Below are 17,884 nucleotides of genomic sequence, written 5' to 3' on the forward strand. Positions count from 1 at the left end.
CATTCCAGCTTGTGTGACGGTGCGAGTGGCACCACCTATGTGTAGAACTGTTACTTGCAAGATTTAAACTGTTGTATCATGCTTAATCCTGCCTTTTTACCCTGCTTATGTATAGTTGGATGGATTGGTTACTTATAGCTGTCAATTAGTGCTGTTTGGCTCCACCTCTTCTTTTCATTCTGCCATCAGAGTTTCTTCCAGATGGACGTGAGTAAGAGACTTGACTCTAAAAGACCCTTATTTAAATTACCTCTCAGTACCAGTTCTGAGGTTCTTTACCCTTGAGACTTGTGCTTCATGTTCAGACCAACCTGAATGACGTTGGAAGTCTCAAGCGCCTTCAAACCGGTTCTTTTGGCACCAAAGGAAGATCCTGAGTCTTCAAACATAGGCCATCTGAACTGGGGTTGTGGTTTGCTCTGGCATTCACAGCCATTGAGGAAAGAGGAAACTTGGAGAGGCTTCTTAGCTTCAAACTCCTTGGACCCAGGACTAACTGAGACTGTAACGTATATTTTCCTTCACCCCTCTGAAGTTTCCAGCTCATTGCTTTAAAAAAAAAACTCTTTGTGATCAATAAAACTTATTTTGAGTTATTTACAGTGTTTTGGGTTTTTTGAGAGTTCCAGTTTCCTATAGGAGGGCAAGAAGCAATCCCCTGGGGAAAGATGCCACTTCCATGCCTCCTTCATTAAGAATTATAGCGACGGCACAGCTTGTCAATATCTCTAGGAGCCATTGCCCACTAGCGAGTGCTATTTGACAGAAGGATAGAATAATTACCTGGGCAGGTGGTGGATTGTAGAGGCTGTCGAGGTCCTGAACTGGTGCTTGGCCGCTGTGACGGTCTGGATGAGGGCGAACAAATTGAAATTGAATTCAGACAAGACAGAGGTACTCCTGGTCAGTCGTAAGGCTGATGGATGGGGCCGCACTCCCCCTGAAGACGCAGGTTCGCAGCTTGGGAGTGATCCTGGACTCATCGCTGAGCCTGGAACCCCAGGTTTTGGCGGTGACCAGGGGAGCATTTGTACAGCTAAAGCTTGTGCGCCAGCTGCGCCCGTACCTTGGGAAGTCTGACTTGGCCACGGTAGTCCACGTTCTGGTTACATCCCGTCTAGACTACTGCAACGCTCTCTACGTGGGGTTGCCCTTGAAGATGGCCCGGAAGCTTCAATTAGTCCAACGTGCGGTAGCCATGATACTAACAGGAGCGGGGCGCAGGGAGCATACAACCCCCCGTTGCGCCAGCTCCACTGGCTATTTATTATTTATTTATTTATTTATTTATTACTGTGCTTATATACCGCCGTTTCTCAGCCTAAATCGGCGACTCAACGCGGTTTACAACACAACGACAAGCAGCAATATTCCATTAAAAAGCATAAAAACACATACACAATACACGATATTATTGGGCCACCAATAATACACGATATTATTGGGCTACCGATCTGTTACCGGGCTCAATTGAAGGTGCTGGCGTTGGCCTATAAAGCCTTAAACGGTTCCGGCCCAAGCTACCTATCCAACCGCATCTCTGCCTATGAACCCACCAGGACTTTGAGATCTTCCGGGGAGACCCTGCTCTCGATCCCGCCTGCTTCTCAAGCACGGCTGGCAGGGACGAGAGATAGGGCCTTCTCGGTGGTGGCTCCTCGGCTGTGGAACGCCCTTCCCATGGACATTAGACTAGCACCATCTCTAATGGTATTCCGCAAAAAAGTGAAGACCTGGCTGTTTGAGCAGGCGTTTGAATAATTAGTGCAATGATTGGTAATGAACATAGGAATGGCACAATGGATGACGAATCTGGATTATGTTTTTGATGATTTGACGATAGTGAACGGTTATTGTAGTAATTGTTTATTAATTGTGTGATGTGTTAGGTTGTTAACTGTTTTTTACACTGTAGCATTGAATTTTTGCTGTTCTTATTTGTTGTGAACCGCCGTGAGTCGCCTTCGGGCTGAGAACAGCGGTATATAAGTAAAGTAAAGTAAAGTAAAGTAAATAAATAAATAAATAAATAATAAATTGTAGAAGTATCAAAGCAGGTGTGAGGTGGACGGTCCCCTATCAGAGATGAGTCTGCTGTGTCCTCAACTGAACAAGAAGTTGCACTTGAAGATGTCTAAGATCTTCCCTAATGCCATGATACTGTTCTGCTGTTCTACAGCTATAATGCATAATTCTGCTGACTGCATATCTCCGGTGACAATGCTGTTTTTCCTTGGCAGAGTTGTTGTAAGACACTATTGTGTAATTAATGTTACATAGATTCGTGATGATTAAAATGGTGCTCTTAAAACAGTTGCTATTCTTCACCTAGTAACTGAGTTGAATTGCCATCTAGGGATACCTGTCACCTGTCGGCTCTATCATGATTCCCCAGAGCGATGCATTTCCTCTCTAGGGACGTCATCACATTGAAGCAGGGAAGTGTACAGCTCGGTCATACTCAGTTTTGAAATGAAACAGATGATTTCCCTACCTTCATCACACTGTTAAATGTATCTGTGTTGTACTCAGTTGTACTCAGCATTCTTTCAGCAGATTTGCCATCACACTGTAATCGCTAGGCACTGCCCACCATCCCGTCCCCTGTGTTTTTTGTGGGAATAAACCCTTCTCTCTGAAATGTCAGCTGTTACGTGTCTTCAATTCTGGAGAGAAAGTGGTGACACACTCTCCCTCTGTCTCTCAACTTCCCTCTCTCTCTCTGGCCTGCCCCACAGATAAGGGTGTGGACCTTGGAAAACTATAACTCCCAAGACTGCACAGTGTGGATCTATGGTGTTTAAAGTAAGGTCCAGCTGCATTCATTTCACAACAGAGATGTACCCAGAGAAGGTTCATGGACCTTGGGAAACTGCAATTCCCAAGACCATCTAACAGAGACATGGCATTTAAAGTAAGGCCCAACTGCATTCATTCCACAGTGGAGATGCATCCAGAGAAGGATATGGCCCTTGGGAAACTAACTCCCAGGATTGCACAGTGTGGATCTATGGTATTTAAAGTAAGGGCCAGTTGCATTCACTTCACAGTGTAGATGTACCCAGAGAAGGTTCTTGGACCTTAGGAAACTGCAATTCCCAAGACCATCTCATAGAGACATGGCATTTAAAATAAGGTCCAAATGCAATCATTCCACAGTGGAAATGAACCCAGAGAAGGATATGGACCGTGGGAAACTATAACTCCCAGGATTGCACAGTATGGATATATGGTATTTAAAGTAAGGTCCAGCTGCATTCATTTCACAGTGAAGATGTATCCAGAGAAGGTTCATGGACCCTGGGAAACTGCAGTTCCCAAGACCATCTCACAGAGACATGGCATTTAAAGTAAGGTCCAACTGCATTCATTCCAGAGTGGAGATGCACACAGAGCAGGGTATGGACCTTGGAAAACTATAACTCCCAGGAGGACTCCATCCTGGGAGATAAGGTGTCCCTTAATTAATATAAACTGACCATTAGGATCCTCGGGAGTCCCCGGTGGCACAGTGGGTTAAACTGCTGAGCTGCTGAGCTGCTGAGCTTGTTGACTGAAAGGTCACAGGTTCGAATCCAGGGAGCAGTGTGAGCTTCCACTGTCAGCCCCAGCTTGTGCCAACCTAGCAGTTCGAAAGCATGCAAATGTGAGTAGATCAATAGGTAGAGCTCCGGCGGGAAGGTAACGGTGCTTCATGCAGTCATGCCGGCCACATGACCTTGGAGGTATCTATGGACAATGCTGGCTCTTCAGCTTAGAAATGATGAGCACCAACCCCCCAAAAGGTCACAGGTTTGAATCCAGGGAGCGGTGTGAGCTTCTGCTGTCAGCCCCAGCTTATGCCAACCTAGCAATTTGAAAACATGCAAATGTGAGTAGATCAATAGGTAGTGCTCCGGTGGGAAGGTAATGGCGCTTCATGCAGTCATGCTGGCCACATGACCTTGGAGGTATCTATGGACAATGCTGGCTCTTCAGCTTAGAAATGATGAGCACCAACCCCCCCCCCCCCCCAAAGGTCGCAGGTTTGAATCCAGGGAGTGGCGTGAGCTTCTGCTGTCAGCCCCAGCTTGTGCCAACCTAGCAGTTTGAAAACATGCAAATGTGAGTAAATCAATAGGAAGTGCTCCGGTGGGAAGGTAATGGCGCTTCATGCAGTCATGCCGACCACATGACCTTGGAGGTGTCTACGGACAACACTGGCGCTTCAGCTAAGAAATTTGAGAGTAATATTGCTAATTGTTTACTTTTGGATGAGGCTCCATCCCGAAACTGTAACTGGAAAAAGTGCATGTTTTAAAGATAAAGTGTACCTTGAGTTCTTTTAAGTATTTCAGCACAGTATATCATTCCTTGTCTGTATTTAACACATTTATATGATAAGAAACAATATGAAAATGCTCATAATTAAAATTACTCCATCACAATGAACACAGTTTTGCAAAAGAATTAAAAGTATAACATTAGAACACATATGTTAAACAAAACCTCAATCAGACTCTGCACCTGACCTCAAATGACTGCTGTTTGAGTGAAAAGTAAAGTTGGGGAGTGAAGCTGCTAATACTGATGTCCCTACTGCCTCTCCACTGTATTACAAGTAAGTAACAATATAAACAAAGGGATTTGTAATATCAGCAAGGAGGGGACATTGTGATGCTAGTCAATATTAAAGGAAATTACTGGGATGGAGGAATAAAAGAGCGGGAGAGAGAGAAGGAAGAAGGAAATGGCGGAGGAAAGGGACAAGAATCATTGAATTATAGAGTTGGAAGAGACTTCATGGGCCATCTAGTCCAACCCATTCTTCCAAGAAGCAGGAAAATCGCATTCAAAGCACCCCCGACAGACGGCCATCCAGTCTCTGTTTAAAAGCCTCCAAAGAAGGAGCCTCCAACACACTCCGGGACAGAGAGTTCCACTGCTGAACAGTTCTCACAGTTATGAAGTTCTTCATGTTCAGGTGGAATTTCCTTTCCTGTAGCTTGAAGCCATTCTTCTGTGTCCTAGGGCCCTTCCACACAGCTCTATATCCCAGAACATCAAGGCAGACATATCTGAGTGTGGTCTCAGATAACCCAGTTCAAAGCAGCCAGAAAAGGTGTTGAAAAACAGGACCGACAACAAACTCAAGATTTACCTCACTCCGAAAGGCTTCGTCAGAGCCAAGGGAGGAGAAAAACAAAACCAGTTTCTGGGTTTTGGGATATAAGGTTTGCTTCAAGAGAAAACCTGCTAGATCAGGCATCGTTTGGAAATCAAGTTCATGTGCCATGGAAAGGGGTCTTGTTCTTGAGGATACTTCTAGCTTTTTGATGTTGACTAGCAGCGTTTGGATTGTCTTTACATCCTGTTGATTCCTATTTGGATAAATACTGCCTTGGATTGCTTTTATATCTTTTATGGACCTTGCTTTGAGTTACTGCATTTTACTGACCTTTTGCTTTTTGGAACTTTCCTATTTTCTTACAAGCATTTCTTTCTACTGGCTGTTTTATTACGCTTCAATAAAAAAAGATTTGTTTCTTTTTGTGTGGTGTGTTTTAAAGTCAGAGGGCCTTTCCTGTCCTGGAGTGCAACAGTTCCCTTGTAGATATTCCATGTCATCCGATAAAATTAGCTATTTTGTTAGAAAGGAAAGCAAGTCATTTCTTTGTCCAGATTAGTTTGTTATTATTCTTATTGTCATGCCTCTCCATGGGAAGATTCAGCCGTTGTGCTGGAGAAAGAGCTTTTTCTCTTGATGACCGCGGTAACCGGCCCGTTCGGCAACGTCTTGATGAGGTTCCAGGCTTCAAACCGGGAGAGACCTTGCATGAGGTTGGTGCCCACTTGCAGCAACTCATCTCCAGGTTGAACAGCAAGGCTGCGTTCTGATCCCGCTCCTAAAGAAAAGCAGCCAAGATTCATTATTGGTGTAGAAATTACATCCCAAATGCCAATGTGCTGAACAGCAATCAATACATATATATATATATATATATATATATATATATATATATATATAGTCGTGTCAGGGCAACCAGTCAATTGTATTGAAAGGACCAAGACAGAGACATCTCCAGCTCATCCCTTGTTTGGGTATCAGCCAGCACGTCAACGACTTAAATCTAGAAATAGTTTTCTAAGATCTACAGAGACACTCGCTGGAACACCTCAGCAAGCGAGAGTCCAAAAGTGGCAGGCTCAAACCCAGAACCTCAACCAATGGCTGATACCAGATGAGAGACTCCCCCCTGGGCACACAGAAGACTGGGCGACTTGGAAGGCGCTGAACAGACTGCGCTCTGGCACCACGAGATGCAGAGCCAACCTCAAGAAATGGGGCCACAAAGTGGAATCCTCGACATATGAATGTGGAGAAGTGCAAACCACTGACCACCTGCTGCAATGCAACCTGAGCCCTGCCACATGCACAATGGAGGACCTTCTCACAGCAACACCAGAAGCACTCCGAGTGGCCAGATACTGGTCAAAGGACATTTCATCAACTACCAAACTCGCAAATTTTGTTTTTTGTCTGTTTGTTTGTTTTGTTCTGGTAGAAATGTAATACAATGTAATACAATTGACTGTAATGAAATATATGATACATAACAAAACAAAATCAATACATAGTGCGGCTGGCTGAAATACATCAGGAAGTTGTATAATCCTGCATCAGACAATTTCATGGCTTTGATCTATTTTCCAACCTGACTCACCTACCTTAAGATCCAGCCAGAGTAAAAGAGTTTTGAAGGTGATTTCAGGAACGTTTACAATCATGTCAATGGTCTTACAATTGTAAATCTCAATAGGCAACAGTTACACAAACCTAACAACATTGTAGTTGATTAAAAAGCCCAATGAAAAAATGCCTTAGTGTCTTGTTTTAAGGCCTGTTCCTGGGGTTATTTGGGGCACCGAGTCAGAAAATTGCACCAGATAGACCTTATCAGCTCTAGCTTCTTAGATACGGTTGGAAAAAAATGACCTTCTCAAGCCTTCACTAGTTATTTGTTATGTATACAATTCAGATTGCTTACTGTATTGTAAGAGGGTTGAATGAAAAGTAATGCCTCCACCTTCGTAACTCCTCAACAGATGGCAGTACTACTATGCAGCAGGTACTGGCTTGTTCAGTAGTCTCTCCTCTACAGTTCCATTTTGGCGGGAAGCCTTAGCATTGAACAGTTGTGCTGTTAACATGCGAAGTATGGAACCCTGCACAGATGGTCGGTCAATGCGACTTAAGCAACGCGCAGTCGTTGAATTCTTGACAGAAGGTGTTGCCTCAACCTCTTTAAACTTACTCACCCAACAACGCACAGTACTCACATCCAGAGGTGGCCCTAGGTAATTTTCAACGGTAAGCAAACAGTATTTTGGCGCCCCCCCCCCCCAACCAATCACTGATATATATTTTCTGTTCGTCATGGAAGTTCTGTGTGACATATTTGGTTCAATTCCATCATTGGTGGAGTTCAGAATGCTCTTTGATTGTAGGTGAACTATACATCCCAGTAACTATCACTTGCATATGTCAAGGTCTATTTTCTCCCAAGAGCAACTTAAGAGTGCCCCTGGGCAAAATCAACTATACTGCAATTGCTTACTTTGCGTAATGGTTGAGCCGCCCCTGCTCACATCAACACAATCACCATAAACAGCTTGCATTCTCTGAGGAATCTCCTTTGGGGTGACACCTTCTGCTGTCAAGAATTCAATGACTGCACATTGCTTAAGTTGCATTGACCAACAGTCTGCGCAGAGTTCCATACTTCGCACTTTAACAACACAACCATTCAATGCTAAGGCTTCCCGCCAAAATGGAACTATAGAGGAGAGTCTACTGAACAAGCCAGTACCTGCCACATACCAATACTGTCATCTGTTGAAGAGTTATGGAGGTGGAGGCCTTACTTTTTTTATTAAACCCTCATATATTTGTATATTGGTTTGCAGCTTTTCCTTGGATCTATGTTGTAGAAGGTGCTGCAGACCATGTGATCAGATCTGGGCTTGTTCAGGACTCAGACTCCATTTTGGGAACTGTATGCTTTAGACTTAAATAGGAACAGTATGCTTCCAAACTCTCAGACTCTACAGATTTATTTATTTTATTATTTATTTAAAACTTTTATATCCTGATCTTCTCAACCTCTGTAGAGGGACTCAGACCAGCTGAGTCCCTCTACAGATTCCACTGGACTTTCAGACTAGACAGATACTCTATTAGAATCTCAGAAGAGAGAGGAGTTTTGAACTTTGGACTGTTGGTTATAAGAAATGATGTCCTGTGTTACTAACACAGAGAAACAACTTCAAATCCTATCTATAACTGGATTCATATGCAAAGGATCAGTATGCAGAATACATGAAGTTTGTGAGTAAACCAACTATGTTGGTTGTAAATCTTTTGTGTGTTATTGCTTATGTTATGTTATTTATAATATTATATTGTGTTTTATTTGCTTGCTTGCTTTGATGTATTTTTTTGGGCTTGGCCTCATGTCAGCCACCCCGAGTCCCCTTGGGGAGATGGTGGTGAGGTATAAATAAAGTTTTATTATTATATTATTGTTATTATTATTATTATTATGGTACATTTATTTATTTATGTATTTACTATTTTAATACCCCTCCTTCTCTCAACCCAAAGGAGATTCAGAGCAGCTTACAAGTTATATGTATATACAATATATTATTTATGTGTACTGTAATCCGCTCTTAGTTCCCTTCTGTAGATAAGGTGGAATGTAAAGAAGGTATATTATTAATATCATCATTATTATGATAGGAGCCCCCGGTGGCGCAGTGGGTTAAACCCTTGTGCCAGCAGGACTGAAGATCGACAGGTCGCAGGTTCAAATCCGGGGAGAGCGTGGATGAGCTCCCTTTATCAGCCCCAGCTCCCCATTGCGGGGACATGAGAGAAGCCTCCCACAAGGTTGGTAAAACATCAAAACATCCGGGTGTCCCCTGGGCAACGTCCTGGCAGACGGCCAATTCTGTCACACCAGAAGCGACTTGCAGTTTCTCAAATCGCTCCTGATACGACAAAAAGAATCATTATTATTACTATTTGATTATTATTATATTAGGCAAAGTCATCCCCCGCCCCCAGTTTCCTTTCTCTCTTTCTCCTTGCCAAACAGCCTGCCTGGGAAGGTATAAATGACTATTCCTATAGGATTTTGCAATTTTGCCTATATAGAATGAAGGCTAGCCCATTTCCATTGCAACCAACCTTAAATACATACCTTTAAATAGCCGGTTAATTACGATTGGCTTATCTCCATGGATGGAGCCTTTCCCTCCTTCCAAACTGAACCCTAAACCAGCAGAGGTCTTCTCCAAGGTCACCATGAAAATCAGGTCTTCAGATGCTGTATTAAAATACAATATTTTGAGAGGGGAATAGGACACATAGAAAAAGCTCAGGGGTAGAGAATGAGTTGCAAGCAGGTGTTGGGTTCAACTACAGCATCTCCAGGTAGGGCTGGGAAAGAATCATGTTAGAAATTCAGGAAAACCACAAACATTCAATGAATGCTAGCCTTCCCTAAGCATAAATTAAGTGAAAATAAATTACCTGGATCGCAATAAAAGTGATGTTGAGGGGGGTCACACTGAAGCCCAAGTTCCCAAATCCATGAAGATGTTGATTAAAGGAAAATAATAATAATAATAATAATAATAATAATAACAATAATAGTAATATTTATGTATACCCCGCCACCATCTTCCCAAAGTGGGCGCTAGAAACAACATCATACGAAAGCTGACTGGCACAACCTGGGGATCACAACCAGACACAGTGAAGACATCTGCCCTTGCGCTATGCTACTCCGCTGCTGAGTACGCATGCCCAGTGTGGAATGCATCTCACCACGCTAAAACGGTGGATGTGGCTCTTAATGAGACATGCCACATTATCACGGGGTGTCTGCGCCCTGCACCACTGGAGAAATTACACTGCTTAGCCGGTATTGCACCACCTGACATCCGCCGGGAAGGAGCAGCCAATAGTGAAAGGACCAAGGCTGAGACATCTCCAGCTCATCCCTTGTTTGGGTGTCAGCCAGTACGTCAATGACTTAAATCAAGAAATAGTTTTCTTAGATCTACAGAGACACTCGCTGGAACACCTCAGCAAACAAGAGTCCAAAAGTGGCAGGCCCAAACACAGCACCTCAATCCGTGGGTGATACCAGATGAGAGACTCTCCCCTGGGCACACAGAAGACTGGGAGACTTGGAAGGCGCTGTGTAATTGAGGGGAACCCTAAAAGAATAAACAGTGGGGTAGCCATTCAGTTTAGGATGGAGGAAAGTGCATCATAGATGGAGCCCAAGGGTTGGACCACCACGGCCAGGCTTGGAGAGGATCCATTTCAGTGTTGCCGTAGCTTCCTTGCATACATTTGCAAACAACTGATGGTTTACTCCTGAATCCATTAAGAGCATGTACTGCTAAGTAATGCCATCAAATATACTTACTGCAGTCTGTTGAGTTTTCACCTCCTGACGACACAGAGGACTCAAGAGATGCATTGAGGCTTATTTTCCTCTCTCTGGGCTTCCTTGTAACAATAACTGCCTGCTTTGCTTGGCGAGCGTCCCGCAAGATCTCCAGCGCGTGGTTGTGAGAGGAGCCTTTGAGGGACTTCCCATTGATTGACAGCACTTCATCTCCTTTCTGAATAGTTCCTTCCTGGGATGCTAGTCCACTAGGGAAAACTCTATGAACCTGTTAGAAATGCCAGCCAAACACACATATGCTCAGAAAGTATTTTGCTCAGAAAGTATTTTGTACATCCTATTGTTGCAGCCCAGCCACCTGCCTGGCTCCTTTTCACCCAAACACCACACGGTTCAACAATAATAAATATGCCTATTAAGAAAAAAATCATCCCAAAATCAAAAGACTAAGCAATCACTAAGGTACAATCAAAAACCAGACAGCGAAAACATTTTCAAAGTTATAGCCATATAGTTGATATTCTTGAGCGTAGCAAATAGCAGTGACCAACTCTGAATATGAATCCAAAATGGGAGTCAGCTGCATTACTGCACTACTGACTGAAAGGTCATGAGTTCGAAACCAGCCCAGGTTGGAGTGAGCTTCCAACCAATTTGTGTAGCTTGCTGTCGACCTTTGTAGCCTGAAAGACAGTTTATTTATTTACTATACTTGTATACCGCCTTTCTCAGCCTTATCAGTGACTCAAGGTGGTTTGACAATTGGGAGTTGTAGTTTCTAGGATTTATGGTTCACCTACAATCAAAGAGGCTTTTGAAGCCCAGAAATGAACCCAACTCTATTATTTTATGATTCTAAGAAATGTTGCTCTCATCCTCAAAAGTGGGGGGAGAGGACAAAAATAATCACCGTGTTGTGAGCCTACTATCAATACCAGGAAAGAGTCTAGTTTGGAGAAGAGAGGCTTGAACAGGGACATGCTTAACTATTTGAAAGGATGACACATTGAGGAGGGGGCAAGCTCATCTTCTGTTGATCCAGAGGCTAGGGTATGGAACAATAGTTTCAAATTGTGGGAAAAGAGATTCCACCTAAACATTAGGAAGAATTCCCTGATATTAAGAGCTATTCAAAGTGGAATATGCTGCCTTCGAGCATGGTGGAGTCTCCTTCTTTAGAGATTTTTAAGCAGAGGCTGGACAGCCATCTGTCAGGGGTACTTTGATTGCATTTTTCTGAATAGAATAATGTTGTTGTTGTTGTTCATTCAGTCATCTCCGACTCTTCGTGACCTCATAAACCAGCCCACGCCAGAGCTCCCTGTCGGCCGTCACCACCCCCAGCTCCTTCAAGGTCAGTCCAGTCCCTTCAAGGATACCATCCATCCATCTTGCCCTTGGTCGGCCCCTCTTCCTTTTGCCTTCCACTTTCCCCAGCATCATTCCCTTCTCTAGGCTTTCCTGTCTCCTCATGATGTGGCCAAAGGACTTCAACTTTGTCTCTAGTCTCCTTCCCTCCAATGAGTAGTCGGGCTTTATTTCCTGGAGGATGGACTGGTTGGATCTTCTCGCAGTCCAAGGCACTCTCAGAATAGAATAATAGAACCATGTAATCATAGAGTTGGAAGAGACCTCGTGGGCCAAGAAGCAGGAAAATTGCATTCGAAGTAGCCTCGACAGATGGCCATCCAGCCTCTGTTTAAAAGCCTCCAAAAAGGCGCCTCCTCTGCACTCCGAGGCAGAGAGTTCCACTGCTGAACAGCTCTCACAGTCAGAAGGTTTTTCCTAATATTCAGGGGGAATCTCCTTTCCTGTAGTTTGAAGCCATTGTCCCTCCCCTATATACATTTTAGGTTTCTTTAGGTGAAATCTGTTAGAATGCATTCAGCGGTTCATTGGGTTAATCTTGTTTTAAGGAGTAATGGCTTAGAGAAAAGAAACTAAGCTTTATTAGAGGAAATCAATTCTAAGATAGGAAAGTTCTCAAGAAGCTCATCTAAGCCAGGTAGAGCTTGGATGGTTGAAAAAGGATTCGTGGGATGGAATGGAGAGAAAGATCTACACAAGGGCTTCACAGATTCTCATTTGCACTAGTTAAGAAAGATAAATGGGCAGCTATTAAGGAATGGCCTCCCACATCTGATTATATGAGGGAAAGGAAGACGGAAAATCGGTGTGAGCGTAAAGCTAATGCGAAGGCAACATGCAGCTTTCGCTCAGTCGTTGGCCCAGGCTGAGAACAACAAAACATCATCCTACATGACATTCAGTTGATACAAAAACTGTTCCGTCTTCCAGGAGCATAGTTTGCATTACCTTTTAATTGCATGGGAGAGTGTTCCTTTGCATTTCCCCAGGGTTGCTACAATCTGAGCTGCACTTGAAAGTTAACAGCATTAGAGGCTAGAAAGCCAGCCTGCAGCCCCCTTTTACAGCTATTGGTTCAGAAAGTATCCTTTTGGGTTCAGAGACCGCCCTTTTTCCTGGGTTGAGATCTCCATTTTGGAAATCTCCCCTGCCTCCTTCAGTAGGAAAGAAAGCTTCAGATGTGCTGTTGGTCAGGCAGGTAACTCTGAAAAAACCATTATAAGAACGATTGAGACATAGATATAGATTGAGATTGAGAAATAGATAGAAAGGTAAATTTAGTGATTGAGAACTAGGCAGGAAGATTGAGATGCTATAGATTGAGTTATTTAGATAGAGAAGCTATTGAGTACTATAGAGATAGATAGATAGTAGGCTTGGGCAGTTTCGTTCGTTAATTTCGTAATTCGTTATTAATTCATATTTAAATTAGCTTACGATCCAATATTGAGCCATGCAGGAATAGTGTGAGGAGTAAATTAGATTCGAAACAATTTTTTCAATTTATTTCGTAATTATTTTGTAATTATTTTGTAATTATTTTGTAATTATTTCGTAATTATTTTGGCATGTCTGGTGCAAGTTTTATAGTTGTTGTTTGTTTTATCACACCAACAGTCAACAACAGAGGGAGAGGGAAGCTTCAGAAGTTCCCCCTGTCCCATTTGGAGGTTTTTTTTTAGCATATTGCGCAACCGCGTCCGCCATTAATGAATCGATTTGTAATTACATGAAATTTCATATATTTTGAAATTTTTAAAAGGAAAATTTCGGAATTATTAAAAAAAACGAAACGCAAGGGCCCCCTAAAAACAAAACGAGTTTAGAACCAAATTTTTCCGTGGTTACCCAAGCTTAATAGATAGATAGATAGATAGATAGATAGATAGATAAATAGATAGATAGATAGAATAGGTATTGAGTTATATATTGAGCATTACTTCATCTCCAAAGCTAACCTTGAGCTATAGATAGGTAAAAAACCTGCTTTTTTCTAAACCATAGCAGCTCAGGGTTAGGGTGAAAAGATCTCAGGATTTTCTTCTGCCTTTTGGGGAAAAGTTATCTCAGTAACTAAAGGAAAGGAAAGAAAGACCATCTCTATAGTTTCACCAATTGACTGTTTCGTTTGTAACTGTAACAAGCTGTGCCAAGTCTGCAAGGACTTTGAGAAATAAATATTCTGTTTTGATTTTCAAAGCCTGTAGTAGCCTCAGTTGCTGGTAATCTCAAGCTTCTAAAGAAAGACCCCCGCGGTCCGCCCAGACAAAGAGAGAAGCACATCTTAGTTTATTTTTTATAGAGTCTGGGTGTGACGACACAAAAACAATTTGGTTTCTTCACACGTAGGCATGAAAGGATTGCCTCATTACCTTTTAAAGTTATCAAAGGTAAGGATCCTGATCTTATCAGCTGCCAAAACTCAGAAGCTAGAGCCAGCCTTTAATGATAACCTAACCCCAAAGTTTCTGGGAATGAATTCAGCTGTACGTCGGTGACACCCATCAAAAGTTTTCATAATTATACTTAAGGAAACCAATGGCTATTGCAACTCAAAGTCTTTCCTTTTGAAGTGCTTCCAGACAGCCAGGTGATTTGTGACTCAACATCTACAAAGAAGTCAACAACATAGTGGTTTTTAAATGATGCACATATTGCTATGCCTGATCCAACCCAAGAGAAGAGTGGGACATGTGGAACCACCTGAAGTGATTCAATCGCAACTGTGATGTGCAAAAGCCAAAAGGAGGAGAATTATACTTCTGGCTTCTGTGTGTATGAAGCAATGTCATAACATACACACGGGATTGTGGCATAGCAAGCTGGGACTCAGCTGCAATAAGATCACTACTGACCAAAAGGTCATGAGTTCGAAGCCAGCCAGGGTCGGAGTGAGCTTCCAACCAATTTGTGTAGTTTGCTGTCGACCTTTGCAGCCTGAAAGACAGTTGCTTCTGCCAAGTAGGAAATTTAGGTACCGCTTATGTGGGAAGGCTAATTTATGACAACATAAAAATCTCCAGCAAGCATGCAAAGAATGAGGAAGTACTTCGTCAGTGTCACAAATGGATGGTGAAGCGACAGCTCCCCTGGTGGCCAGAATACCCTCATCAAAAGCTGGAATGTTAAATAGCCTCTGTATGTCTGTTTATATATGTTGTGTGTCTATGGCATTGAATGTTTGCCATGTATATGTACATTGTAATCCACCCTGAGTGCACTGCGGGGTGAGAAGGGCGGACTATAAATACTGTAAATAAATAGTAAAAATAAAATAAAACAAGAAACTGCAATCCAGGGATTTCAATAACTTCATCAAAAGCTGGAATGTTAAATAGCCTCTGTGTGTCTGTCTATATATGTTGCATGTCTATGGCATTGAATGTTTGCCATGTATATGTACATTGTAATCTGCCCTGAGTCCCCTGCAGGGTGAGAAGGGCAGAATATAAATACTGTAAATAAATAAATAAGCAAACAAACAGTCATTAAGCTATTTAATGTTTTTTTTTAAGTTTTTACTGTCGGTTATTTATTTGTTTGTTATTAAGTTTGAGTTAGGGAGTTGTTATATTGTTTAATATCATTTGTCTTGATGTTAATTTGCCTGAATGTTTGCCACTGAATGTTTGCCATGAATGTTTGCCACTGAATGTTAGCCTCTGTGTGTCTGTCTATATGTGTCGTGTGTCTATGGCATTGAATGTTTGCCATGTATATGTACATTGTAATCCACCCTGAGTCCCCTGCGGGGTGAGAAGGGAGGAATATAAATACTGTAAATAAATAGTAAAAATAAAATAAAACAAGAAACTGCAATCCAGGGATTTCAATACCTTCATCAAAAGCTGGAATGTTAAATAGCCTCTGTGTGTCTGTCTATATATGTTATGTGCCTATGGCATTGAATGTTTGCCATGTATATGTACATTGTAATACGCCCTGAGTCCTCTGTGGGGTGAGAAGGGCGGAATATAAATACTGTAAATAAATAAATAAGCAAACAAACAGTCATTAAGCTATTTAATGGGTTTTTTTTAAGTTTTTACTGTCGGTTATTTATTTGTTTGTTATCAAATTTGAGTTAGGCTGTTATATTGTTTAATATCATTTGTCTTGATGTTAATTTGCCTGAATGTTTGCCACTGAATGTTTGCCATACATGCTGAGTCGCTTTGAGGAGATACGGTGGTCTATAAATAAAGTATTATTGTTGTTGTTGTTGTTGTTAAAACAATAATTAGTTTGTAACCATTAATTTTCTAAAATGTACACTTATCAGACTATTACATCAACACATGACTTTGATTTTTTTAGATAATACATATAGTTAGCTCTAAGGGACTGATCAGACCACTCTTTCCAGAAGCCCCAAGTGATATTTTGAAGAGGGCTTTTGAAATTAGACCAAAAAACATACACAGAGTTCAGAATGCATGCTCTCAACATCAGCTTAAAAATGAATAAGGTTACTTACCGTAATGTCTTTGTTTTCTAGGTCTACTCCACCAGCTAAGCTGAACCCAAGGCCAGCACCTTCTTCTTTGTGCAGAACAGTAACATGGATCTCATTGAGTTGCTGTGCAAAAAGGAAGGAAAATGCTCTCACTGATCAGACCCAAAGACACAATACAGCATGGGCTTGCCATATGTTTATAGCTAAATGGTATAATCATAGTGTTGGAATGGGATCCCAAGACCATCTAGTCCAAATCCTGCCACTCAGAAATATCTACTGCTAGCTGCTGAATTTCCAACCCTCGGCTTATACTCAATTAAATACATTTTCCCAGTTTTATTGTGGTAAAATTAGGTGTCTCAGCTTATATATGGGTCAGCTTATACTCATATATACCTCTGTTGCAGCATGTAAGAAATCAGTCAATGTGTGCGTATCAAATCTATATAAATAAAAATGTAATTTCAGTTTGTGGAATTAACATAACTTAAAATCCACTGTTCGAATTGACACCAAATTTGGACACAACACACCTCTCAGGCCAATGAGTGACCATCACTCATGAAAACACTGAAAAACACATCAGAATGAACTTAAAAAGCCAAAAAAGCCAAAGAACATATTACAACGCATCCACAAAACCACACACACACATATGCAAACACACATATATACACATATACACACATAGAATCATAGAATCAAAGAGTTGGAAGAGACCTCATGGGCCATCCAGTCCAACCCCATTCTGCCAAGAAGCAGGAATATTGCATTCAAATCACCCCTGACAAATGGCCATCCAGCCTCTGCTTAAAAGCTTCCAAAGAAGGAGCCTCCACCACACTCCGGGGCAGAGAGTTCCACTGCTGAACGGCTCTCACAGTCAGGAAGTTCTTCCTCATGTTCAGGTGGAATCTCCTCTCTTGTAGTTTGAAGCCGTTGCTCCATTGCGTCCTAGTCTCCGGGGAAGCAGAAAACAAGCTTGCTCCCTCCTCCTCCCTGTGACTTCCTCTCACATATTTATACATGGCTATCATATCTCCTCTCAGCCTTCTCTTCTTCAGGCTAAACATGCCCAGTTCCCTAAGCCACTCCTCATAGGGCTTGTTCTCCAGACCCTTGATCATTTTAGTCGCCCTCCTCTGGACACATTCCAGCTTGTCAATATCTCTCTTGAATTGTGGTGCCCAGAATTGGACACAATATTCCAGGTGTGGTCTAACCAAAGCAGAATAGAGCATGGGGAGCATTACTTCCTTAGATCTAGACACTATGCTCCTATTGATGCAGGCCAAAATCCCATTGGCTTTTTTTGCCGCCACATCACATTGTTGGCTCATGTTTAACTTGTTGTCCACGAGGACATATACTCATATATACACACACAAAACACATATACACAGACTGAGCGACAGCAACACATGGCAGGGGACAGCATATATATATATCAGGCCTGGGTAAATTTGGGCCCTCCAGGTGTTTTGGAATCCCACCATTCCTTGTGGGAGTTGAAGTCCAAAACACCTGGAGGGCACAAGTTGGCCCACACCTGATAAATAGATAGATAGATAGATAGATAGATAGATAGATA

The 17,884-nt window shown here is 42.2% G+C and overlaps 1 protein-coding gene across 3 annotated transcripts in view; it reads right to left on the minus strand.

Annotated features, from left to right (window-relative positions):
• Positions 1-5,099: 5,099 nt before the first annotated feature.
• IL16 (interleukin 16) overlaps positions 5,100-17,884 on the minus strand; it is a 65,883-nt gene continuing 53,098 nt past the window's right edge. For all 3 annotated transcript variants that reach the window (XM_067471436.1, XM_067471435.1, XM_067471434.1), the window contains exons 18-21: positions 16,312-16,413; positions 10,485-10,734; positions 9,246-9,371; positions 5,100-5,885 (exon numbers count right to left, since the gene is read on the minus strand). In XM_067471436.1, coding sequence (XP_067327537.1) covers positions 5,686-5,885; positions 9,246-9,371; positions 10,485-10,734; positions 16,312-16,413 — 678 coding nt within the window. In that variant the 3' untranslated portion in view covers positions 5,100-5,685. The remainder of the gene's footprint in view (positions 5,886-9,245; positions 9,372-10,484; positions 10,735-16,311; positions 16,414-17,884) is intronic.

The sequence above is a fragment of the Anolis sagrei genome, chromosome 9 (assembly GCF_037176765.1).
Source record: "Anolis sagrei isolate rAnoSag1 chromosome 9, rAnoSag1.mat, whole genome shotgun sequence".
In the NCBI taxonomy this organism is placed as follows: Eukaryota; Metazoa; Chordata; class Lepidosauria; order Squamata; family Dactyloidae; genus Anolis; species Anolis sagrei.